Genomic DNA, 27,519 nt, shown 5'->3' on the forward strand with positions numbered 1-27,519 from the left:
TAAGTTCCTAGTGCCCAGAAGTTTTTCTTTCTCTCCTTCCAGCATAGCTATGTGTTTTTAATTATATTTTATCCTACGTGTAAAGGTGTTTACATGTAGAGGTAGTCTGCAATAGCTCACTTCACCAAGATGCAGAAAACAATATCTAGATCAGAGTTACTCAAAATACTTATTACTCAAAATACAAGACAAAGTTTGAAGTAGAACATAAATCACATACTGCTTCCTTATTGAGAAAGCCTTGCCATGAAGAAAAGTCAGCTTATCTCAAAAGCATACTTAGCAATGTGATTGATTTATTAATACATTCTTGCACAATCTCTTTATATTAACAGTCCGTAGGCCACAATTTGATTAGCAGAGTCTGGATGGTTCATTTGACAGCGAAAGTAGTATTTCTATCCTGAGCGATTCAATGGGTTCAAGACGTTGCCCCATGTGTAGAGAAGCAATTCATCAATATTTATTAATGATTTAATGCTATGAGAAGTGTGGTAGATGAGATAAATCCTGGGACGAGATACATCCAAGATAATCTGGTGTAACTGAAAGCAAAATGCATTTTGTACATAATACGTCTATTTATGAGTGCAGGCTCTGCCTACTCTAAAACCTTCCTTTGCATGACTTTCAACCTCCTGTCCTACCAGAGCTGACATTTCAACCCTCAGAGTTATGGTGAAGTGATTTTCCCCCATTCTTTACAACTGAATCATCTGACAAAGATATTTTTTTAATGTATAAAGCAATTTAATTTATCTTCAGTAATTTAGATAAATAAGTAAAAAGATCTCCAGGCACCCTTTTTTAAAATTAAAGAAAGAAAACAATTTAACTCAATAAATACCACAAAGTTTCTATAGTCTATGAATTTTCAACCAGCATCAATAAACATGCATTATTTTATTAGAAAATATAACTGTTACAAAAATTAAAAATAAATAAGTTGCTGCCACAAAATTGCAACATAATACATAGGTAACTCGTTCTGTTATGGTCAGTTAAGAGAAAAATGGCAGAAGTAAACAGAACAAAGAAGGGAAAAAGATATGAAGGAAAAGAGATTTAGAAAGAGTAAAATGAGAAAAATAAATAAAGTGCTTTCGTGAATGAATTAGTTATATGAGGTCACCAAGAGGAACACACCGGCAAACTAACCCGCTGTGAGGAGACCCGCATCACGTGGGTGGTTTCATCGCCCTGGTGCTTTAACCTGGGGTAAAGGAGATGCTCACTGTCTCTCTGCAAAGGCACCGTCCGCGCGAGCTGTGCTCTCCCACGCTGGACCAGAAGACTTGAGGAGCGTGGTCCTAACCCAGACGGAGGAGCGCTCACGGCCCCAGTTCACACTTGGAGGGCGGGGTCGCAGAACACTGGTGTCTGGCAGCCCTGCCTGCATCATCACTGAGAAGGTTCAAAGACAATGGTCAACTCCGGCTTTTCTTCTTGAAGTGTCTCTAATGCGCAGATTGTAGCATAATTAAAATACATTTTACACAACCTGTAAAAGCAAATAGAGGGCCTTAGATAACACTCTTCAAATGAACAATCTCTGAGTATTTGGCTTTAAAAATCTCATTTCACTTCCCTTATCCTCACACACTTCTAAGTTCTCCAGTGCTACCCTTCAGACCTGTGGTTTCTGTTACATTTGTAACCTTCAAGTTTGAAAATGTTCACACATATGTAAATATAGAGAGAGTAGTGTAGTGAAACCCCAGGCTCCCACAATCCAGGTTTGACAGTTAATAGCTCATGGCCAACCTTGTTTCATTTGTCATCCACCCACTCCCCACGTCAATGGATTATTTTAAATACAGCATGTTGCACATCTTTAAATATTTCACTGTACAACACTAAATGAAGAAGACTTTCATAAACATAGCCATACTACCATTATCACAGCTTTTAAAAAGTTAACAATAATTCCTTAATATCAACACATGTCCAATCAGTGTTTAAATTTCTTCAACTGTCAGATAATTTTTTTATATTATGTTCATTTACTCAAGAGCCATATAAAGTCCACACTTTGCAACTCCTTGGTATGCCTCTCAAGTCTTCTTCAATATAAGTTCTTCGTTCTTCTCTTTTTTTTTATTTCCCTTACAGCATAGAAATCATACCATTTGTCCTGCTTAATTTCTAACAATCTTGGTTTTATTGTGCTATGAACTGAAAATCTGTGTTCCTCCAAAATTCCAAAATTATGTTGAAGTCTTAACCCCGGATGTGATGGTATTTGGAGATGGTTTGGGGATGGGATTAGGGTTAGGTGAGATCATGGAGGTCGGTCCTGAGTGGGGTTAGTGTCCTCAGAAGAAGAGATACCAGACTCTTCTCTCTCTCTCTCTGACATGTGAGAACACAGGAAGAGGGCACCATCTGCCAGCCCAGAAGAGAGCTTCCACCAGGAACTGAAGCAGCTGGCACCATGATCTCAGACTTTCCACCCTCCAGAACTGTGAGAAATAGATGTCTGTTGTTTAAGGTCCCTAGTCTGTGCTGTTTTGTTATGGCAGCCACGCTGACAAGACAGGATCATGGCATCCATGGGCGGCAATGTCCCCAGCGTCATCCTGACCACTGCCTTCCTTTGTTCCTCTAATTCTCTTAGCTCTGGGAATTTGGGGTTTTCCTGAAGCAAATGTATACCACTATGTCTGCACAAGAACACAGTGCTGATTCAAACTTGTATTTATTCAAACCTGCATTCCAGTTGGTTTGTAGCCTTGGGGTCATGGATAAGAACAGAAGTGCCTGGGCTCATAGACTTTATGTTCTTGGAGTGAGATACAGATAATAAATAAAGAAGACAATAACATAGCATCTATGATGGTGGTGACACTATGGAGGAAAATAAGAAGAGAAGAAGAAAGAGCACGTGGTTTTCAATAGAATGATAAGACACTCACACAGCAGCAGATCTTTAAGCAGATAATTTACGGGTGTAAGGAACAAGGCTTGCAGATATCAAAGGGAGGGGGTCCGGGCAGGGGAAACAGCAAGTGAAAAGTTCTAGAGATGACAGTGTTTTTGTGAAACAAGTAGACCAACGTGAGCAGAGCAGAAGGAACAGGTTAGGAGAAGATGGATTTTCAGGTGCAGCATGGGATAAAGCATGTGGGATTGGAGATTCTGCCATGAATATTGTTGCTCTAACTGGATGTGATAGGAAGTCACTTACTCATGTTCCAGCCCCACTCTCCATCTGCTACAGTAAGAAAACTAGATGCAGAGTAGCCTGGTGGAATGCGACCGTAACGATCCAGACAAGAGGGGACAGTGGCTTGAAGCAGGGTATGAGCCATGAAGCAGGCGAGAAGTGGTCACTGATAGGGTGTGCTGTGATAGCTGAGCTATGGGATGTGCACATCACGAAGAAGAGCATCAGACGTGAGACCAGGAGTTTTTTGGCCTGAGCAATTGTGACAGTTGCCGCTGACCAAAAGGTCAGATAAGCATTTGGACACAGAATCCATGGAGGTATAAAGTGGGGGGTACAGCACATACGTGGTAAAGCCAGAAGACTAGACAATATAAATGAAAGAGAAAGTTTAGAGAAGAAAAATTACCAGCATTCGAGTCCCGAAGACTCAGCGTGTAGAAGTCAGGATGGTGAGAAGCCAAAAAGGAGACTGAACAGAAATAGTTAAAGGAGGAGAAAAGCCAAAGGAGAGCGTGTCACCCCCGAAGCCAAGTGAAGAAAACAAGGGTTTCCTCAGGGGAGAGTGCGGTCCTCTGGGCTGGCTAAAGTCACGAGACTAACAGGAAGCTCTTACAGAGAGGCAGTGAGTGTCTCAGCTATGTCCCCACGACGGGGGGGAGCCAGTGGTCCCAACATAATGCATTGGCTACATTTATGGAATTTCTCATCTTCACATTTCTAGCGCACTATCTTTTCATTTAGAAATCCTCAAAAACAAGACCAACAACACCCCCCACACACCGCCATGCTCAAACCTTTGCAATAAGGATGAACCTGGTCTAGTTCTACGTAGAAACATAAATCCATTTGGCTCCTTTCATTGGGGACTAATGTTTCTTTTAAGACTATGGATGGAAAGTCTTTTCACACCCAACTGAACCTTGAATATCCTAAAAGTCTGGATGAAGTTGAATATGTCATTCATGACTCATCAACCCTATAAAAAAATCTGCAACACCTGACCTCAGCCTGAGCACAAATGAACCATTTCGGATTCCGGTCACCAGCCGGCCAGCTTCTCCTCAGGACCCTGGGCCCTGCAGCTGGCATCTGCAGAGCACTTACTGCAAGCATCTCAGGAAGCAGCCCTGTTGTCTCAGCACCTCACAGACTAGCATGACCCCCAGATCATCCAGGTCATTGTTGCCCAGGCTCAGCTGCCGCAGGCTCCGATTGGAGGTCAGAAGTGTGGACAGATCCCAGCAGCAGTGTGAGGTGAGACTGCAATTGTCTAGTCTACAAGAAAGAGGATGACTTAAATAAAATGTTCCCTTACCATCCCTCAGGTCTCCCAGATCTTAGCCTGTAATGTTTCAAACACAGAAAAAGAAAAGGCTTAACAAGCTTGGAACAACCATATGTGCCCATGGTTATTCTTCTCTTCTTTTCAGGTAAGAGTATTTTTTCCAGTCTACTGGATTATGCAGATCAAATTAGTAATCGCAGTTTGTGAACTCAATTTTCCCAAATTCTATGTCTCCCTCTAAATTTCCTTAAAAAACAGGAGCCATACCACCCCCATTCTTTTGTAGTAGAGAGATTTGTGGAGAAAGGAACTCTAGTATTTCCTTTATACCGTCTAGAACTAGAACTCCTCCCAGTCCCATGATTCTGTAATCAGCCAAATCTGCAGAGGACGCCATTACTTCTTAGATACAGACTATCTCATCATCCCTCCCCCAGACTCCACCACTGCCCCACCCTCAGGCACCCTGTGTTCCCATCACCGTAACAAGCTAAGAGACTTACTCCAACAACTGAAGCTTGCAGTTGGGGTGCAAGAGGCCCTTACAGAGCAGCTTGACACCCATGTCTCCGAGAGCATTGCCCCGCAGGTACAGGTGTGTGAGATTCTGGTTAGCACTGAGCACCGAGGACAGAGCTGGACAGCAAGCCGGTGTAAGGCCAGAGTTCACCAACCTACAGAAGGAACAGGGACAAGAGTCCTCAGTGGACAGCCTCCCTTGGACACTGCACAGCTATCTCACCACAAAAAAAGCAGCATCCTTCAACTTCAAGGTCAGGAGCCATCATCTGGGATCTAACCTGAGGGGAGCATGAATCCCTGAATTTGGTCCCATAAGACGAACAAATGATGGTCTCAGCAGATGCTTTGCTGTGATCAGAAGGGACAAAGTGAAAAACAAACTGCTCCAAATTTCCTCCCCAGTCCTCCTCCTTCTTGCACGTGTTCCCTCTGGCCATGCATGCTACTCACGACCACTTCTTCCAGGAAGACATCCCAAGCTGTTCCTGACTAATAATTCCCACAATGTCACAGAGAGCTGCCTGATTTGATTCTTACACCAACCAGGGAAGACGCAGTGCAGCTGTAACTATAGTATATCTTTTACAGATTAGAAATCTCACATTATGTGTTTTTCTTAAAGTCAAAGAGCCTGCTAGTGTCATCCCCCCACCTCTGTTGCCCCTTCTGTCCTTGTCACACTCCCTCTACACTGTAAGACTCCTCACAGAGTATAAAGTCCTAGCTATACATTATACTCAATGGAAATAAGGTTTTTGATGTACTACTCTTGGGTCAAGTTGAGCACATTTTCTTACCCAATAAGAGCATGAGGGCCCTAAAACAGATAGCTGTGTCACTCCTGCATCGAATTTCAGAGGGTGGTATATATACATTGTACAGAAAGGCTGTCATGCGGCCTTGACATGTACCTTGACATGGCCTGCAAGGTCTCTGGTCCCGTTCCCCACATAAGAACGCAGGATATGGTAAAGCCTAAAAGGAACACCCACGGAGCCACAGATAGGGGAGTCATACCACTATAGTCTCGCTGGCGGCTGGGTTGGAGACACAGGAAACAGGAGACACACGATCCGCAACCCTCACTCCGTCGCTTGCTAGCTCAGCCACTATCTTGCTAGCCCCCATTTTGCTGCTAGCGTAGCCACAGCAGTTATATTAGTGGCCAATGGCTCACTGGTTACAGCTGACGGCCAACTAGCCACAGCTGATGGCCATCCAATCACAGTTGATGGCCATTTACTACCTGAGTGAGCAACTTTCCACATGAGGGCGAGAGCCTGGAAACTGCACTCCTGGTTCTGGCCCCACAAAGGCACATGTGCTAGGCCTTACACAGGCCTTGACTTAAGAACACCTCATGCAATCACATTTCTTCCTGCCAGAGTCCGTGGCAATCACATGTTTTTAAGCTATAAAGTGTCTTAGAATCAGGATAAACAGAAACACAGAAAGAAGTCGTTCAGACTGTGTAACATGAACAAATGATCTAAAAGAAACAGAAGCACATTTCTACCCACCGGTCTCCATCTTCCCAGTCAAGCATGAATCAGAATGAAAAGCATAGAATAAGCAAGAGCAAGAGGGAAGAACAAAAATAAAGCAAGTTTTGAGGGACTGCTAGGAAGTCTTTGTCTCCAGCTAAGAAGAATTTTATCACACGGTTCTGAGTGAACATGCAGAAGGGATTTGCAGGATTACTGGCTGTTATGGACCTAACATTTATGTCCCCCAAATTCAAATGTTAAAATCTTAACCCCCAGTGTGATGGTATTATGAGGTGGGACATTTGGGAGGTCTTAAGTAGGTCTTGAGGGTGGAGCCCTCGGGATGGGATTAGTGCCCTTATAATAGAGACCCCCTGACCCCAATCACCACGTGAGGACACAGCAAGAAAATGACTGCCTGTGAGCCAGGAAGAGGGTCCTTACCAGGAACCAGATCAGCAATAGGAGACTTGACCTTGGACTTCCAGATTCCAGAACTGTGAGAAATAAATATTTGTTGTTTAAGCCACCCAGTCTGTGGTAATTTTGTTATGGCAGCTCAAACAGACTAAGACACTGGCAAAGATAAAGAACATTCCAGAAGACTGCAGACAGACATCAAAAAGGAAAGAAAATAATATTTTGGAAGTTACAGAATGGCAAGCATTACCACTATTTCCAGAAAATGACTAGATGTGTAAGGAACACAGTGAAGTGAGAGCAGTTACAAGCAAATGGAGAAATTTTGTCTGAATCATCAAAATGTTGGTAACCACTGAGACTAAGTAATGGGTACCTGGAATGTGTAATGAAATACTTAGAAAAACAAACAAGCAAATCTTACCAACCAATCTACCAGATTAAAAGAATGTCACCAACATTATATATATATCTTGGTTTCAACCAATGCATTCAACTCAGTTCCACATTTACTGAGCACAGATGTCTTGTCATGTACTGTATTAAGTTAAATTATTGTGTTTTTTTTATTTTGCTGATGATATACTTTATGTCACAAAAATGTCTCATGAAGAAAATTGAGGAAGAAGATTTTACCTTTTTTGAGTATTTACTATCTATTTAGCTGTGTGATGATGACTCTAAACAGGATTATCTCATTGAGGTATTACAAAACCACGACGCAAGTGTTTTTCCTATCACTATTTTAAATGGAAAATGAAAGAAATTACTTGAAGAGGAAGAAGAAGCTTCTTAGACGGATGGTGGGGGTCGGAGAGTAAGGATAATTCTCCAGGCAAAAGGAAAATGGTATGCAGAGGTGAGGAAGGATAAAAGAGCAGGCCAGGTTCTTAGAACTGTGTCGTGCGGGGTGGCCTGCAGGGTCTCTGGTCCCACTCCCCACACAAGAACGCAGGACATGGTGAGGCCAAAAAGGAACACCCACGGAGCCATAGGTAGGGGAGTCACACCACTATACTCTCACTGGCGGCTGGGTTGGAGACACAGGAACCAGGAGCAACACAATTCTCAACCCTCACTGTGCCGCTTGCAGACTCAGCCACCATCTTCTTGCTAGCTCCCCCTTTTTTTCTGCTAGTCTAGCCACGGCAGTTATATTCATGGCCAATGGCTCACTGGTTACAGCTGACGGCCAACTAGCCACAGCTGATGGCCATTTACTACCTGAGCCAGCACCTTTCTATGTGAGGCCGAGAGCCTGGAAACTGCTTTTTGGGGCTCTGTCCCCACAAACTGAAAACTAATTCAATATATCTCCAAATAGAGTGAAGTGGTGGGCAAGGGGGCAGACGCAGGGATCTACGTCTGGTTAGGGACAGCCTATGTGCCAAGATAAGGTGTAGCAACTTTAACTTCAAAGAAGAACTTTTGAAGGTGTTTTGAAGGTGTCAATATTATCAAATTTGCATTTCAAAGCTCCCTCCGGTGTTATGTTAAAAAAAAAAAATTAAAGGTAGAGGGAACTGAAAGTTTTTTTTTTTAAATTAGGATTGCCCCCTTTTTATTGGTTAATCAGCCTCCTGGAACGTCCCACTATTCAACAAGGCAGTAAGGAGAAGGCAAGAACAGGGCAAAGAATGAGGGTGGGGCTTAAGTTACAAGAACTAAAGAATTTTGTAATGTGGTGCTTGTGTAATATTGGGGTAAAGAGATAAAGCCCTAAATTTCTAGAAAAGAAAATTTAGCTATGCCTGACAAAATATAAAATGCCTAAAAGTTTTGCCTCATTAATTTCACTTATATCTATCCATCTCAAGGGAAATATACATACATAAAGTTATAAATATATAGTTACAAATATAAAGTTACAAATATATACAAATACACTTTTTCAGAGTTGTTTGTAATAATAAAAAGTAGAAGCTCATCCAAAGGTTCATCATTCAATGAGTAGCTAAATAAATGAGCATAATGCATACTATGGAACATTAGGCCCAAATTCGTAGATCTGTATATATACCAGCATGGCAATGTACTTACAAATAAATTACAACAGCAAATCATAGGAAAGTATTCACATTATGAATCTAGTTTTGACAAAGAGATAGAATGTTATGGATTGAATTGTGTTCTCCCAAAACTTCGTATTTTGAAGTCCTAGCCCCCAATACTTCCAAATGTGACTTTATTTAGAAATAAGGTCATTGAAGATGTAATTAGTTAACATAAGGTCATTAAGGTGAGTGATAATCCAATATAACTGGTGTTTTTATAAAAAAGGGAACTTGAACACAAAAACAGATACATACCAACTCAGGGACAGCACCATGTAGAGATAAAGGCTAAGATTGAGGTGATGCATTTACAAACCATGGAATCCCAAAGATTGCTGGTAAGCCACCAGAAGCATGAAGCAGATTTTTCCTCATAGCCACCAGAAGGAACCAACTCTGCCAAAACCTTGATCTTGGACTTTTAGTCTCCACTAATGAGAGACAATAAATTTCAGTCGGAACATTCCATCCAACAACAGCAAAATACACATTTTTCTCAAGTACACATGGGACATTTGCTAGGATAGATTATATGTTAGGCCACATAACAGGTTTTAGCAAATTCAAGAAAATAAATTATACCAAGTATCTTCTCTGTCCACCATGGTATGAAACTAGAAACCAATAACAGAAAGAAAACTGGAAAACTCAAAAATTAAACAACACTCACATAAACAACCAATGAGTCAAAGAAGAAATTATAGGGAAAACAAAAGAGTATCTTGACACAAAGAACAAAAAGGAAACACAATATGCCAAAATTATGGGATGCAGAAAAATTAGTTCTAATAGGAAAAGTTCTACCTATAAATACATACATCAAGACAATAGAGATGTCTTAAATAAACAACCTAACTTTATACCTCAAGGAAAGAGAATAACAACAAACTAAGCCCAAAATTACCAAAAGGAAGGACATTTTAAAAAAATAGATTAGAACAAAAATAAATAAGAGAACGAGAAAACAATAAAAAAAAATTAACAAACTAAGAGTAGTTCCTTTTAAAAGATAAAAAACAAAATTGGCAAACCTTTAGCTAGACAAACCAGTAAGTAAAGAGATTAGACTGAAATCAACAAAATTATAAATGAAAGAGACATTACAATTGATGCCACAAAAATATAAAGGATCATAAGAGGCTACCATGAACAACTATAACCAACAAACTGAACAACCTAGAAGAAACAGAAAAATTCTTAGAAACACACTACCCACCAAGACTGAATCAAGAAGAAATAGAAAATCTGAACAGACCAATTACTGGTAAAAAGATTGAATCAGTAATCAAAAAACTCCCAACAAAGAAAGGTCCAGGACAAGATGACTTCATTAATAAATTTCATCAAACGTTTAAAGAAGAATTAATGTAAATCTTTCTCAAACTCTATCAAAAAAAAAATCAAAGAGGAAGGATCACTCCCAAACTCATTTTATGAAGCCAGCATTATCCTGATCCCAAAATCAGACAAAGACAATACAAGAAAAGAAAACTACAGGTCAGTATCCTTGATGAATATAGATGCAAAAATTCTCAACAAAATACTAGTAAATCAAATTCAGCAGCACATAAAAAAAGATCATTCACTATAATTAAGTGGAATTTATCCCTCAGAAACAAAGATGGTTAAAAATATGCAAATAAATAAATATGACACATCACATTAATAGAATGAAAGATAATGTGATCATCTCAACAGATACAGAAAAACATTTAACAAAATTCAACATTCATTCATGATAAAAACTCGTAACAGATTCGGTATAGAAGGACTGTACATCAACATAATAAAGGCCATGTATGACAAGCCCACAGTGAACACCACACTCAGGGTGAAAGATCGAAAGCTTTTCCTCTATGATCAGTAACAACATAAATATATCCACTTTCACCACTCCTATCCAACACAGTACTGAAAATCCTAGTGAGAGCAATTAGACAAGAAAAAGAAATAAAAGTCATCAAATTTGTAGAGAAAGAAGTAAAATTGTCTCTATTTGTAGATGACATGACTTTATATATAGAAAATTTTAAAGACTCAACCAAAGAAAAACCTGTTAGATTTAATCAATGAATTCAGTAAATCTACAGGACATAAAATAAACATTTCTATATACTAACAATAGTAGCATTTCTATATACTAATGATAAATTATCTGAAAATAAAATAAACTATCCCATTTACAAAATTGTATATTCACATGTAAAAAATTGAAACTGGACCCCTATCTTACACGATTCACAAAAATTAACTCAAAATGGATTAAAGACTTAAATGTAAGACCTCAAACCATAAAACCCCTAGAAAAAAAACACAGGGAAGAAACCTTCTTGAAATGAGTCTTAGCAGTGATTTTTTTTTTTTTTTTTTTTTACTATGGTACCTGAAGCACAAGCAACAAAATAAAAAATAATCAAGTGTGGGCTACATCAAACTAAAAAAACTTCTGCACAGCCAAAGAAACCATCAGCAATGTAAAAAGACAACCTATGGAATGAAGAAAAACATATTTGCAAACCATATATCTGATAAAGAATTAATATCCAAAATACGTAAAGAATTCATACAACTCAATATCAAAAAGTAACAGATAACTCCATTTAAAAATGGGCAAAGAACCTAAACAGACATTTTTTTCCAAAGAGGATATTCAAATAGCCAACAGGTACATGAAAAGGTGCTCAACGTCACTAATTATTAGGGAAATGCAAACTAAAACCACAATGAGATATCACCTCACACCTGTTAAAATAAACTGCCGTCAGAAAGAGAAAACAAGTGCTGGTGAGGATGTGAAGAAAAGGGAACCCTCGTAACACTGTTGTTGGGACTGCAAATTGGTTCAGCCGCTATGAAAAACAGTATCAAGTTTCTTCAAAAAATTAAAAATAAAATGACCATATGATTCAGTAATCCACTTCTGGGTATTTATCTGAATGAAACAAAACTACTATATAGAAGAGATGACCCCAAGCTCATTGCCAAATTTTTTACAATAGCCAAGGCCTAGAAACAACCTAAGTTTCCATCAATAGATGAATGGATGAAGATTATGTGATTCACACGCGCGCGTGCGCGCGCGCACACACGCACACACCATATGGAATATTACTCAGCCATAAAAAAATAAGAAAACCCTGCCATTGATGACAACAGGGATGGACCTTGAGGGTATTATGCTAAGTGAAATAAGTCAGATAGGGAAAGACAAATACTGTTTGATCTTACTAATGTGTGGGATTTAAAAAAAAAAAAAAAAGAACAACTTAAACCAAACGCATAGAATAAATAGATCAAATTTGTGATTAACAGAGATGTGGGGGTAGGGGAGAGTGGGGAAACTGAATGAAAGTGGTCAGTCACAAACCTTCAGTTATAAGATAAATAAGTATTAGAGACGTGAGGTACACCGTGATGACTATAGCTTACACTGCTGTCTGCTGTATGACATATTTGAAAGTTGAGAAAATAAATCCTAAAAGTTCTCATTAAAGGAAAAAACATTTTTTGTAACTATATGAGGTGATGGATGTTAACTAAATTTATTGTGGTAATCGTTTCACAATATATCTAAGTCATTGTGCTATTCTCTTTAAACTTATACAGCACTGTTTGTGAATTATTTCTCAATAAAACTAAAAAGTATAAAAATAAATGTCTGTTATTTAAGCCAAGCCTTTTGTGGTACTTGGTTACAGCAGCCCCAGAAAACCAAAACACAGTATATCAAGAGCGTGGTTGATAGACAGACAGACAGATGGATGTTTAGATGGGTATGTATAACAAACTGTCTGGAAGTTTGTTCATCAGCCTGTTGTGAATGGTTTTCTCAGAAGTGGGCTGAGAAGAAGTTGTCATGTCTTACTTCGTGTATCTATGTTACTTGATATTTTCACACTGAGTATGTCTTACTTTTGTCATAAAAACCTCACAAGGAAGACTTTCAGTTTTCAGTCCAACACATAGGAAGCTTAAAAATCACCACCCATCAGAAACAGTTTTGGAGACAAAGAGGAAAAACTGAGGGTTGCTAGATGGGCGGTGAGGGGGGGGTGGGGGTGGGGGGGAGGGTGAGGGGATTAGAGGGCAGTCGGTGACCACAGGATGGCCACGGGGTTTGAAAATTAATCTGGGGAACGTAATTTAGTGGTTACCAGAGGATAAGGGGATTGGGGGGTGGGAGATGAGGGTAAGGGGGATCAAATATATGGTGATGGAAGGAGAACTGACTCTGGGTGGTGAACACACAATGTAATTTATAGATGATGTGATACAGAATTGCACACCTGAAATCTATGTAATTTTACTAACAATTGTCACCCCAATAAATTTAAAAAATAATAAAAAAAAAAAACTGAAAAAAAAAAAACACAACCAACAAAAAAAGTCTTACCATTTGAAGCATCTTCCTGGAAACTATTTGGAAATACTAAATTGAATATTATAAGTAGTGTTGTTAATAATCAAAACCAACAAAATTAGAAATCTGTTCATTGACTTAAAAAAAAAAAAAGGGATCAGACAATGAAAAAAAAAAAATCACCACCCAGAACACACAATGGGATTTATAGATGATGTAATACAGAATTGTACACCTGAAACCTATATAACTTTACTAACAATGGTCACCCCAATAAACTGTAATTTTAAAAAAAGAAAATCACCACCCATTTTTAACAAGTTAAAAGCTGAACAATCTGACAAATCAGCAACTATTCTTTGATCCATAAGGAAAGTATGGTCCCAGTGCAATCTGCTGCCCGCAAGTTGGAGAGACAGACGGACAAATACAGAGAATCACAACTTCGTAGATCAGAAGCCCAAGGCTGAACCTGCTGTGTGGGAACCAGTGCCCAGATAAGGAAACCTGAACTGTGACTGATGACAAGTCAGAGAGACAAAACACCAGGGGGACCCAGTCATAGAGGGACATTATATCCAAAGCCTAACCTGGTGGGACATTATCAGTGCTTCACTGACCTTAGGAAAGGGAAATACTCAACTCCAGCCCACGTAAGCATCCTGTTTCACCAAAGGCGAAAGGAAAACACAGTCCAGAGGCACAGGCGCACTAAGGACTGAGACTTAATCATAAGATTATAGAACGCCTCCCACCCCCACACCTCACCTCGACATTACCAAAGGCCTGGTTACAGCCGTCGTCTTTGCCAAGTAAAGCATGTCCTGCTACCAAGAAAAATTACAAGACATTTTAAAAGGCAAAAATCAGAGTTTGAAGAGACAAAGAAAACATCAGAACCAGGCTCAGATATTGCAGGAATGTTAAAACTATCAGACCAGGAATTAAAAACAACTATTATTAATACACTCTGAGCTCTAATGCATAAAGTAGACAACATGCAAGAACAGATGGACAATGTAAACAGAGATGGAAATTCTAAGAAAAAAACAAAACAAATGCTAGAGATCAAAATCACTGTGACAGAGATTTAAAAATGTCTTTTATGGGGTTATTAGTAGACTAGAAATGACAGGGGGAAAAAATCTCTGTGCTTGAGGATTTCAGTTGAAACCTCCACAATTGAAAAGTGAACAGGAAAAGGAAGAAAAGAACAGAATATCCAAGAACTGTGGAATAACTATAAAAGTTGTTGTATGAGTATACAACAACTTCTGGGAATTCCAGAAGAAAAAGAAAGAGAGAATGGAACAGAGGAAATATGTGAAACAATAATGACAAGAATTTTCCCCAAATTAATTAATATTAGACTCCAAACCACAGATCCAGGAAGCTCAGAGAAGACCAAAATGGGTAGGGAATGTGGGAGAACCAACGCTATAGCTAGTCGTATCATTTTTAGAATACAGAGAATCATATATAAAAGAAAAATCCTGAGAGAAGTCAGAGGCGAAAAATAATACTTCATCTATTGAGGAGCAAATATAAGAATTACATCTGACTTCTCAGAAATCATGCAAACAAGAAGAGGATGGAGCGAAATATTTAGTGTTAAGAAGAAGAAAAAACACCTACCCTGTGAAATTATCCATCAGAAATGAAAGAAGAATATAGACTTTCTCAGACAAATAAAAATTGAGAAAAATTGTTGCCAATAAGCTCACATTACAACAGACATTTTAAAAAGTTTTTTAGAGAGAAGGAAAATAATATAGGTCTAATGTACAGAAAGAAAGGAAGAGCATCAGAAAAAAATAAGGGAAGGTGAAATAAAAACTTTTATTTGTCTTATTCTTAATTAATCAAACAGCACAATGCTCAAAATAATAATAGAAACAATGTATTCGATCATTTGTTGATGTGTATATTACTTACGTGTATACTTACGAAAAAGCGAAATGAATGACAGCAATGATACAAGGGACAGGAGGGAGGAGTTAGAATTATTTTGTTATTATAAGGTCCTCACACTACCTGTGAAGCAGTATAAGGTTATTTGAAAGCAGACTTGAATTAGTTGTAAATGTGTATTAAAAATGCTAGGACAACTAACAGGTTTGTTTTTTTTAATGTAATTTGTTGCTAAGAAAAGAGAGAAAATAAAATCGTATAAAATACACAATTAAAATGACAAAAGGAAGAAAAAGAGAAGAAGACAAACATAGGATCAAAGAACAAGGGAAACATATACAGAGGGTGCCAAAGAAATGTAGTCACATTTTAAGAAAGGAAAACCTGTGTTAAAATTGTCATACTCGGTATACACCAATAACAAAAGATGAATACAAGTCATCTTTGACTTCTGCAATTACAAGAGGTGTTCAAAGTGATTACCATCGGCGTAATTTTAATACAGTTTTTTTCCTTTCTTAAAATGTGTATACATTGTCTTGGCACCCTCTGTAGAAAACAGGAACAAATATGATAGATATTAATGCAAATATATCAATAATTGCTTTGAATGTCAATGGTCTAAATCAATTAAAAGACAAATATTGATTATATCAATTGATGCAGAAAAAGCATTTGACAAGACACAACATCCATTTATGATTGAAACACTTAATAAGATAGGTATAGAAGGAAAATAACTTAACATAATAAAGACCATATATGACAAACCCTCAGCTAATCTCATAATTAACGGTGAAAAACTGAAGCCCTTTGCTCTATGTTCAGGAACACAACAGGGCTGTCCCCTATCACCTCTGCTTTTCAACATAGTGTTGGAAGTCCTCGCCAGAGCAATCAGGCAAAAGAAAGAAATAAAAGGCATCCAAATTGGGAATGAAGAAGTTAAATTGTCACTCTTTGCAGATGACATGATGGAATACATAAAAAACCCTAAAGACTCCACCAAAAAGCTATTAGAAACAATCAATGAATACAGTAAAGTTACCAACTATAAAATCAACGTACAAAAGTCCATTGCATTCCTATATACTAACAATGAAATCTCAGAAAAAGAAATTTAAAAAAACATTTCCTTTTGCAATTGCAGCAAAAAGAATAAAATACCTAGGAATAAACTTAACCAAGGATGTGAAGGACCTATATGCTGAAAACTATAAGACATTTTTAAAATAAATTGAAGAAGACACAAAGAAAAGGAAAGACATTTGGTGCTCATGGATTGGAAGAATCAACATAGTTAAAATGGCCATATTACCCAAAGCAATACACAGATTTAATGCGATCCCCATCAAAATCCCAATGGCATTTTTTAAAGAAATAGAACAAAAAATCATCAGATTTGTTTGGAACCACAAAAGACTCCGAATAGCCAAAGCAATCCTAAGAAAAAAGAACAATACTGGAGGTATCACACTCCCTGACTTTAGCTTGTACTACAGGGCTACAATAATCAAAACAGCATGGTATTGGCAGAAAAACAGACACATAGACCAATGGAATAGAATTGAGAGCCCAGAAATAAAACCACAAAATTATGGATAGATAAAAGACAAATATTATAAAGTGGACCAAAAATAAAAGCCAATTATATGTTATCTACAAGAAACCCACTTTAATCGTAAAGACACATACAGATTAAAAGTAAACGGATAGAAAAAAATAAAAGGATGGAGAAAGGTATACCATACTAAGACTAACCAAAAGAAAGCAGAGAAAAAGAAAGAAAGCAGAGAATATGTGGTATACAAATACATATATAATGAAAAATTATTCAGCCTTAAATAAAAAAGGAAATCCAGCCATTTGTGACAACCTGTACGAACCTGGAGGACATTATGCTAAATGAGGTTAAGTCAGACAGAGAAAGACAAATACTGTATGATCTCACCTATATGTGGGATCTGAAAAAAAGAAGTCAAACTCATAGTGACAGTGGAACGATGGTTAGCAGAGGCTGAGGGGGAAAGGGAGGTGTTGATTTAAAGGCACGAACTTTCAGTTTACAACATGAACAAGTTCCGGAGACCTATGCACAGCACGACGACCATCGTTAGTGACAATACACTGTATACTTGATATTTGCTAAGAAAGTAGATCTCAGGTGTTCTCATCTCAAAACAAAAAAAAAAAATAGAAAGAAAAAGAAAAGAAAAGTAATAATGTGAGGTGATATATTGTTTGTGGAAATTAATTCAGAATGTATACACATATCAAAACATCATCTTGTACATATGAAATGTCCATGATTTCTATTGGTCAATCATATCTCAGTAAAGCTTGAAATGTATTTAAAATTTAAAGAATAAAAAATAATGCAGGAATAGCTATATTAATTTCAGGCAAAGCAGCCTACACAGCAACAAAAGTTATCAGGGATAAAGAGGGACATTACAACATGATAAAAGGGGTCAATGCTCCAAGAAACATAACAATCTGTTTTAGGTGTTCTGAGATCGAATTTCCAACATGGGGGAGGTGGTCTCCACATCAACAAACAATTCTCGGACACCAGCAGGATGTCCAATAATTCAATCAATTCTGATACTATCCACCCAAAAACATCAGATTCCACAGGCTGAGGACTCAGTCCTGCAAGCCTGCACCCCCAACTCCCCAACTTCAGACAGTCACAAGTCCAGGTGTCACCTGTGCTTCTGACTGACCAGCTATAAATCAGAGGTTCCCACAACCGCCTCCTCGGGTTCCATTAATTTGCTACAGCAGCTCACAGAACTCAGAGAAACATGTTACTCAGTAGGTCACTACTTCATTTTGATGGGATCAGGAACAGCCAGACGGAAGAGATGCACAGGGCAAGGGGTGTTGGAAGGAGCGAGGGTCTTTCATCCCTCCCCAGGTGCAACACTGTCCGTGCATCTCCATGTGTTCGCCAACCCCAGCAGCTCCCTGAACCCTGATTTGTATGAAGCTTCCATGACACAGGCTTGGTTAAATCATTGGCCATTGGTGATTGAACTCCATCACCAGCCCCATTTCCCTCCCCAGAGGCCAGGGAGTAAGAATGAAAGTTCCAACACTGCTTATTGGCTCCACTGCCAACCAGCCCCCATCCTTACCATGTTTCCTCGAAAATAAGACCTACCCAGACCATCAGCTCTAATGCATCTTTTGGAGCAAACATTAATATAAGACCTGGTCTTGTTTTAATATAATGTAAGACTGGGTATAATATAATAATGTAATATAATATATAATATCAGGTCTTATATTAATTTTTGCTCCAAAGGATGCATTAGAACTGATGGTCCGGCTAGGTCTTATTTTCAGGGAAACACGGTAGGTGCTTTCCAAAAGTTGCTTCATTAACATAACAAAAGATGCATTTATCTCTCTCAACACTTACGAAATTCCAAGGGCTTGGGGAGCTGTGAGCCAGGAACTGTAGACAAAGACCAAATATATATGAGAAATATCTTTTGGTCATCTGAATGACCAAATATATATTTTTTATAAACCACAATATTGCACAATCTTTAATGTATATGTGCCTAAAAACAGTCAAAATATGTGAGGCAAAAACTGATAGAACTGGAAGGAGAAATGGATGGATTTATTATTGTTGGAGACTGCAACACCCCTCTATCAGAAATGGACAGATCTAGCTGGCAGAACATCAGTAAGGACACAGTTGAACTCAATAACATTATCAATCAATTGGTTATCATTGATATCTATCGACTGCTTCATCCAACAACAGAAGAATACACATTCTTATCAAGCTCACATATAACATTCACCAAGCCAGACCACATTCTGGGTCATAAATAATACCTTAAAATTTGAAAAAATAGAAATCAGACCACAATGTAATGAAACTAAAAATAAATAACAGAAAGATAGCTGGAAAATTCCAAAGTATGTGGCCACTAAACAACACATTTCTAAATAAAATATCCATGAAAGAAGAAATCTCAAAAGAAATTTAAAGATATTTTGAACTAAATGAAAATGAACATAAAACTTATTAAAATTTATAGACTGCAGGAAAAGCAGTGCTTAGATGGAAACTTATAGCATGGAATGCATAAATTAGAAAAGAATAAAGACCTAAAGTCAATCATCTAAGCCTCCACCTTAGAAAATTAGAAAAAGAAGAGCAGAATAAATCCAAAGTAAGCAGAAGATAGGGAATAATGAAAAATAGAGCATAAATCAATGAAATTGAAAACAGGAAATTAATAGAGAAAATCAACGAATACAAAAGCTGGTTTACTGAAAAAGATCTATAAATTGATAAACCTCTAGCCAGGCTAACAAAGGAAAAGAGAGAGAGAGAGAAAACACAAATTACTAATATCAGAAATGAAAGACGGAAAATCTCTCTTGGTACCAAGAACATTAAAAGGATAATAGAGAAATCCTAGAAAAAATTCTGTGCCCACAAATTTTATAACCTAGACAAAATAGAAAAATGCTTGAATGACATCTGCCAAAACTCACACAAGAAAAAATAGACAACCTGGATAGGCCTTTATTTATTAAAGATATTGAATGAAAAATTAACAAACTTCCAAAAAAGAAAGCACCAGACACAGATTGTTTCTGTGGTGAATTCTAACTAATATTTAAAGAAGAAATTTTACCAATTCTCTACAATTTCTTCCAGAAAAGAGAAATAGAGAGAACAGTTCCAAACACATTCTGAGGTCAGCGTTACCTTAATATCAAAGCCAGACAAACACACTACAATAAAATTACAAGTATTTCTTACAAACCTAGATGCAAAAATCCTCAACAAAGTATTACCAAATTAAATCTAACAATGTGTAAAAAGAACTATATACCATGTGGGATTTATCCCAGGTATACAAACCTAAATCAACATTTAAAAATCAATTAAGGACATGCAGAAAAAGCCACCTCAAGACTGGTAGGAGGGTAAGAGATACAGAACAGGCACTGTCCCACACCCGCGTGCGACCATTAAAAATTGGGAAGGGTATCTCAGCTGTGGAGGTTCCCCTTCCCCTTCCTCCGGAGAAGCAAGAGGTCCCAGCCCCACCCCAGCCCAGTGCTGGGGAGAGAAGTCCCCATAATTTCTGGTTATGAAAAGCAGTGGAGATTGTGACTGAGTGAGACAGGGAAAGGCTGAAGTCCCAGCGGCTACTCTTAAAGGGCCCATGCACAGACTTGCTCACTGACAGAATCACTCACTCTGAGCTCCAGCACTGGGGCAGCAGCTAGAAAGTTGGCAGGGCCATATGGCAAAGAACTGAGTTGTCTGGCTTGGGATAGGAGCTGGAGAGGTGGCTTTCTCTTGAACAGAGGAGCTCGTGGAAGCCATTGTTTCTTTGTTGAGCCCTCCCCCTTCCCAGCATGCTGACTCAGGTGGCTGCCTTCTCTGAGTCTCCATCAAGCTGGCTAATGCCTTCCTTCACCATGCCCTGGTGATTCGAGACCCTGCCCCATCCAACTTTCGGGCACACCGAAGCCACTTCCAGGAGCTTTTTCTTATTAAAAAAAGCTGGCTGCCTTAGCTGAAGCTGCAGACTTTCCTAGGGTGTCTCAAAGGTTCATAGAACCCAGACAAGCAGCTTCTGGCTTGAGCGTGTCCTGTACCTCTGGCTTAGCAGCCTCAAGCTGGCACTAGTGGCAGCCAGCCTCGGTTCTCAGCTTGGCCTCTTGAAGCACTTCGAAGCACACCACAGGTCACAGCCATCTGCGGATTTCTTTGTGGCTCCTGCCAGGTGGCCCCTTGTGGGGTATGGGCTGCAGCTACACTTGACCTTCAGCAGATGCCCTCCAAGGTGGTCCCATGGCTTCAAAATGAGCTGGAGCATCCAAGAATGACACACCCAACGGGGAGGAGGGTGTTGGGCAGGACCAGAGCCCTGCTGAGGCAGATCCTGCTCTGTAGGATCAACCTCTGCACAACAACACTTCCACTATAGTCACAGCCAGTCCTCATAACCAATGAGCCTGAGGGTCAATCTCTCCCACTGATATACAACCAAGGCTCAACTACAAGAGGAGGGCACACAAAACCCACAAGGGACACACCTGGAGTGTGTGGCTCAAGTGACCAGGAAGACTGCACAACTGAACCCCACAGCACACCTACTACATAAGCCCACTCAACTAAGACCAGGAGACATAGCAGCCCTGCCTAATACATAGAAACAAACACAGGGAGACAGCCAAAATGGGAAGACAAAGAAACTTATACCAAATGAAGAACAGAACAAAGCTCTAGAAAAATAACTAAACAAAACGGAGACAAGCAATCTACCAGACTCAGAGTTCCAAACATTGGTTGTAAGAATGTTCAGCGATCTCAGGGAGAATTTCAACAAAGAGAGAGGAAATAAAAAAATGGAGATAGAAAATATACAAAAGAACCAGTCACAAATAAAAAATATAGTAATGGAAATAAAGAATACATTACAGGGAATCAACAGTAGATTAGATGAAGCAGAGGATCAAACCAGCAATGTAGAAGATAAGGTAGCAGAAAATACCCAATCGGAGCAGCAAAGAGAAGAAAGAATCCAAAAAATTAAGGCGAGTTTAAGGGGCAACATCTGGGACATCAAGCATACTAACATTTGTGTTATAGGGCTACCAGAAGAAGAAGAGTGAGAGCAAGGAATTGAAACATATTTGAAAAAATAATGACAGAAAATTTCCCTAATCTGGCAAAGGAAATAAATTACAAGCCCAGAAAGCACAGAGAGTCCCAAACAAGATGAACCCAAAGAAGCCAACACCAAGACACATCATAATTAAAATGCCAAAAGTTAAAGACAAAGAGAAAATCTTAAAAACAGCAAGACAAAAGCAGTTAGTTACCTACAAGGGAGCCCCCATAAGACTGTCAGCTGATTTCTTAATAGAAATTTTGCAGGCCAGAAGGAATTGGCAGGAAATATTCAAAATATTTGAAAAGCAAGGACTTACAACCAATATTACTGTACCCAGCAAAGCTATCATTTAGAATCAAAGGATAGATAAAGAGCTTCCCAGACAAGAAAAAGCTAAATGAATTCATCACCACCAAACCAGTATTACAAGGAATCTTAGAGGGACTTCTTTAAGATGAAAAATAATAATAATAAATATATATGAATAATAAAATGGCAGTAACTACATACCTATCAACAATTACTTTCAATGTAAATGGATTAAATGTTCTATTCAAAAGATAGGGTGAGTGGGCCGGCCTGGTGGCTCAGGTGGTTAGAGCTCCATGCTCCTAACTCCGAAGACTACCGGTTCGATTCCCACATGGGCCAGTGGGCTCTCAACCACAAGGTTGCCAGTTCAACTCCTCGAGTCCCGCAAGGGATGGTGGGCTCCACCTCTGCAACTAAGTTTGAACACCTTGAGCTGAGCTGCCTCCCGGATGGCTCAGTTTGTTGGAGCGCATCCTCTCAACCACAAGGTTGCCAGTTCAATTCCTCGACTCCCGCAAGGGATGGTGGGCTGTGCCCCCTACAACTAGAAAACGGCAACTGGACCTAGAGCTGAGCTGCGCCCTCCACAACTAAGACTGAAAGGACAACAACTTGAAGCTGAACGGCACCCTCCACAACTAAGATTGAAAGGACAACAACTTGACTTGGGGAAGAAAAGGCCTGGAAGTACACACTGTTCCCCAATAAAGTCCTGTTCCCCTTCCCCAATAAAATCTTTAGAAAAAAAAAAGAGAGAGAGAGAGAGAAGGAAGAAATTTCTACAAAAAAAAAAAAAAAAGATAGGGTGAGTGAATGGATAGGAAAGCAAGACCCTTACATAATGCTGCCTACAAGAGACACACTTTAGATCAAAAGACACACACAGACAAAAGTAAAGGACTAAGATATTTCATGAAAATGGAAACAAACAAACAAATAAAATGTGGGGTAGCAACACTTATACCAGACAAAATAGACTTTAAAACAAAGACTATAACAAGAGACAAAGAAGGAACTAGTAATCCCACTCCCGGATATTTATCTGAAGAAACCCAAATGCTACTTCAAGGGGAATGTGCTCATCCATATGTTCATTGCAGTATTATTTACATAAGCCAAGGCAACCTGGATGTCAGAGAGGTACTAGATCTATTGGGGTGATAGACAGGGTGAAAAAGGTGAAGAAATTAAGAAATACAAATTGGTAGTTACAAAATAGTCATAAGGATTAAAGTATAGGGAATATAATCAATAATATGGCAATAACGATGTATAGTGCCAGGTGGGTACTTGTCAGGGAGATCACTTCCTAAATTATATAAATGTCTAACCACTATGCTATACATTTGAAACTAATATAAAATAATATTGAATGTCAACTCTATAATTGAAAAAATTTTTTAAAGGGGAGAAAAAGGTGAAGGGCAATAAGAGGTTCAAATTTCCAGGTATAAAACAAATAAGTCATGGGGATGTAATGTCAATAATATTGTGATAGCATAGTATGGTGACAGATGGTTACTGGATTTATCATGGTGATCACTTCTTTAGGTTTATAAATGTTGAATAACTATTGTGTATACCTGAAAATAATATAATATTGTATGTTAGCTGTATTTTAACAACAATCTTTTTAAAATAAAAATAAATTAACATTTGAAAATCAATAAATATAATCCATCACATCAATGGACTATAGGAAAATAATCACATGGTCAAATCAATAGATGCAGAAAAAGCCTTTGACAAAATCCAACACCCATTTATGATAAAAGTACTTAGCATACTAAAAATAGAAAACTTCCTCAACTTGATAAAGTATATCAACAAAAAAAACCTACTTCTAAGAGCATAGTTAATGGTGAGAAAATTGAAATTTTCCCTCAAAAATCAGGAAAAAGAGAAAGATGTCTGCTCTCACCACTCCTTATCTTCATCATACTGGAAGTCCTAGCTAATGCAATAAAACAAGAAAAGGAAAAATACCAAAAGGTATAAAGATCGATACAGAAGAAATGTAACTGTTCTTAGGGAGTTGTTTGTTTGTTTGTTTTTGGGGGGGTTGTTGTGACATTTTGGGGGTTTTGTTTGTTTGTTTGTTTTGTTGCAGATGACATGATCTCCTATGTAGAAAATTTGAAAGAATTGACCCAAAAAAAAAAAAAGACTCCTTAAATGAAAAGGCCATTATAGCAAGGTAGAAAAAAGATCAATCACTTTCTTATATACTAGCAATAAACAAATAGAATTTTAAATAAAACACAATGCCATTTATATTAGCACACCCTCCACACAAAAAAAAATCTTAGGTATAACTCTAACAAAATATGTACTAGATCTATATGAGGAAAATTACAAAATTCTGGTGAAAGAAATCAAAGAGGAACTAAATAAATGGACAGATGAGTCATGTTCATAGATAGAACGACAATACTGTTAAGATGCCAGTTCTGTCCAACTTGCTTTACAGATTCAATGCCAAATCCCAATCAAAATCCCAGCAAGTTGTGTGTGTGTGTGCGTGTGTGTGTGTGTGTGTTTGGTGTCTGTGTATGTGTTGACAAATTCATTCAAAGGTTTATATGAAGAGGCAAAAGACACAGAATAGCCAACGCAATATTAAAGGAGAAGAATGAAGTTGCAGGACTGACACTACTCAAGTCCAAGATTTGCTATAAAGCAACAGTAATGAGGACAGTGTAGGATTGGAAAAGAATAGACAAATTCACTAATGGAACAGAATAGAGAGCCCCAAAATAGATCCACATAAATATAATCAACTGATCTTTAAGAAAGGAGCAAGGGCAATACAATGGAGCAATGACACTCTGTTCAATAAATCATGTTGTAACAACATCCACATGCAAGAAGAAGGAGGAGGAGGAGGAGGAGAAAAGAATCTAGATACTAATCTTATAAAATTCATTTAAAAATAACTATAAAAAAATTAACTCAAAACAATTTAAATGCTATCCTTCTCAAACTACTCCAAAAAATTCAAGAGGAAGGAATGCTCCCAGCTCATTTTATAAGGCCACCATTATCCTGATTCGAAAACCAAAGACATTACAAAAAAGAAAATTATAGGCCAATATTCCTGATTAACATAGATGCAAAAATCCTCAACAAAATATTAGCAAACCAAATTCAGCAATACATTAAAAAGATCGTACATGAGTTTTGGTCAAAATGGCAGAGTAGGTAAATGCTGACCTCGCCTCCTCCCATGACCATATCAAAATTACAACTAAATTACAGAACAACTCTCTTTGAGAACTGCCTGAAGTCTAGCTGAACAGAAGTGCTATAACTAAGGACTTACAGAAGAAGCCACTTCAAAATTGGTAGGATGGGTGGAGACATAGAATGGGCTGGTCCCACACTCACATGTGGCTTAAAAATTGGGGGGTGGGGTGGGAATCTTGGCTGCAGACATCCCCCCTGAGGAGCAAGGGATTTCAGGCCCACACTGGGCTCCCCAGCGCAGTGTTCCAGTGCCAGAAAGAGAAGTCCCTATAAGTTATGGACTGTGAAAAACAGAAGAGATTGTGGCTGAGTGAGACATAGAGCTGCTGGAGTCCCAGGCATTCTTCTTAAAGGGCCCATGCACGGACACTCACTGGCAGACTCACTTGCTCTGAGCTCCAGCACTGGAGCAGCAGCTTGAAAGGTACCAGGGACATACAGGGAGGAACTGAATTGTCTGGCTCAGGGTGAGGGCTGGAGGGGCAGCTTTCTCCCAGCCAGAACTGCTGGCATAAGCCATTGTTCCTTTACTGAACCCTCCCACCCAGAGTGCAGAAATAGGTGACACAATATCTGAGTCTCCATCAACCTGGCTAACACTGTTTGCCCTGCACTGTCATTCCCTGAGACCCTGCTCCACCCACCTTACAGGCCCAACCAAGCCACTTCAAGTGGCTTTTCCGTGCAAACAGCCTCTCTCAGCTTATGCTATGGACTTTCCTAAAATCTCTCAAAGGTGTACAAACACCAAACAAGCAGCATCTGGCCTCAGCATGCCCCATACCTCATGCTAAGCAGTCCCAAACCGAGAAATAGCAACAGCCAACCTCAGTTCACAGATTCGCCTCCTCCAAGAACCTCCAAACCCAGCACAGGTGGCAACCATTTGCAGATCACTTTGTAACTCATACAAAGTGCTTCTGGGCACAGGCAATGACTGACCTGGGCCTGAAACAGAGCCTCTCCGAACAAGCCTAAGAATCAACACACCAATTGACCAGCTTCAGACCACACCAGAGCCCACCTAACCACTTCCACAAATGACACACCCAAAGGGTAGACTCGGCTGACACCAGAGCATCAATAAAGTGAGTCCTGCTTTGTGGGGTCAGCCCCTGCACAACAGCTCCTTCACTGTAGGCAATGCCAGTCCTCACAACCAATCAGCCTGAGGGTCAGTCCCTCCCATTGATGTGCTAACAGCAGACTGTCTCAACTACAAGAGGAGGGCACACCCAACCCACTCAAGAGACACACGTGGAGCACCAGGCTCAGGTGACTAGGGAGACTGTGCCACTTGGCCCCATGGAACATCTACCACATAAGGCCAACCCACTAAGACCAGGGGACATAGCAGCCCTACCTAACAAATAAAAGCAAATACAGGGAGGCAGCCAAAATGGGAAGACAAAGAAACTTGTCCCAAATGAAAGAACAGAACAAAGCTCCAAAAAAGAGCTAGACAAAATGGAGACAAGCAATATACCAGACACAGAGTTCCAAACACTAGTTATAAGGATGCTCAGTGATTTCAGGGAGAACATCAACAAAGAGATAGGAAACATCAAAATGGAGATAGAAGACATACAAAAGAACCAGTCAGAAATGAAGAATACAATAACTGAAATGAAGAACACATTAGAGGGAATCAACAGTAGATTAGACGAAGCAAAGGCATGAATCAGCAATTTGGAAAATACAGGTAGCAGAAAACATCCAACCAGAACAACAAAAAGAAAAAAAAATCCAAAAAAGTGAGGATAATGTAAGGGGCCTCTGGGACAATATCAAATGTAACAACATTTGCCTTATAGGGGTACCAGAAGGAGGAAAGAGAGAGCAAGAGATTGAAAACCTAGTTGAATGACAAAAAAAAATTTCCCTAAACCTGGCAAAGGAAATAGACACACAAGCCCAGGAAGCACAGAGAGGCCCAAACGAGATGAACCCAAACAGACCCACACCAAGGCACATCATAATCAAATGCCAAAGGTTAAAGACAAAAAGAATGTTAAAAGCAGCAAGAGAAAAGCAGTTAGTTACCTACAAGGGAGCTCCCATAGGACTGTCAGCTGAGGAGGCATAGCG

General features: G+C 39.0%; 1 protein-coding gene across 5 annotated transcripts in view; it reads right to left on the minus strand.

Annotated features, from left to right (window-relative positions):
* Positions 1 to 991: 991 nt before the first annotated feature.
* The window catches only part of NLRP3 (NLR family pyrin domain containing 3), a 65,763-nt gene continuing 39,235 nt past the window's right edge, over positions 992 to 27,519 (minus strand). For all 5 annotated transcript variants that reach the window (XM_033095765.1, XM_033095766.1, XM_033095768.1 and 2 more), the window contains 3 exons: positions 4,958 to 5,128; positions 4,274 to 4,444; positions 992 to 1,501 (listed from right to left, as the gene is read on the minus strand). In XM_033095765.1, coding sequence (XP_032951656.1) covers positions 1,402 to 1,501; positions 4,274 to 4,444; positions 4,958 to 5,128 — 442 coding nt within the window. In that variant the 3' untranslated portion in view covers positions 992 to 1,401. The remainder of the gene's footprint in view (positions 1,502 to 4,273; positions 4,445 to 4,957; positions 5,129 to 27,519) is intronic.

Source organism: Rhinolophus ferrumequinum, chromosome 24 (assembly GCF_004115265.2).
Source record: "Rhinolophus ferrumequinum isolate MPI-CBG mRhiFer1 chromosome 24, mRhiFer1_v1.p, whole genome shotgun sequence".
NCBI classification, from domain to species: domain Eukaryota; kingdom Metazoa; phylum Chordata; class Mammalia; order Chiroptera; family Rhinolophidae; genus Rhinolophus; species Rhinolophus ferrumequinum.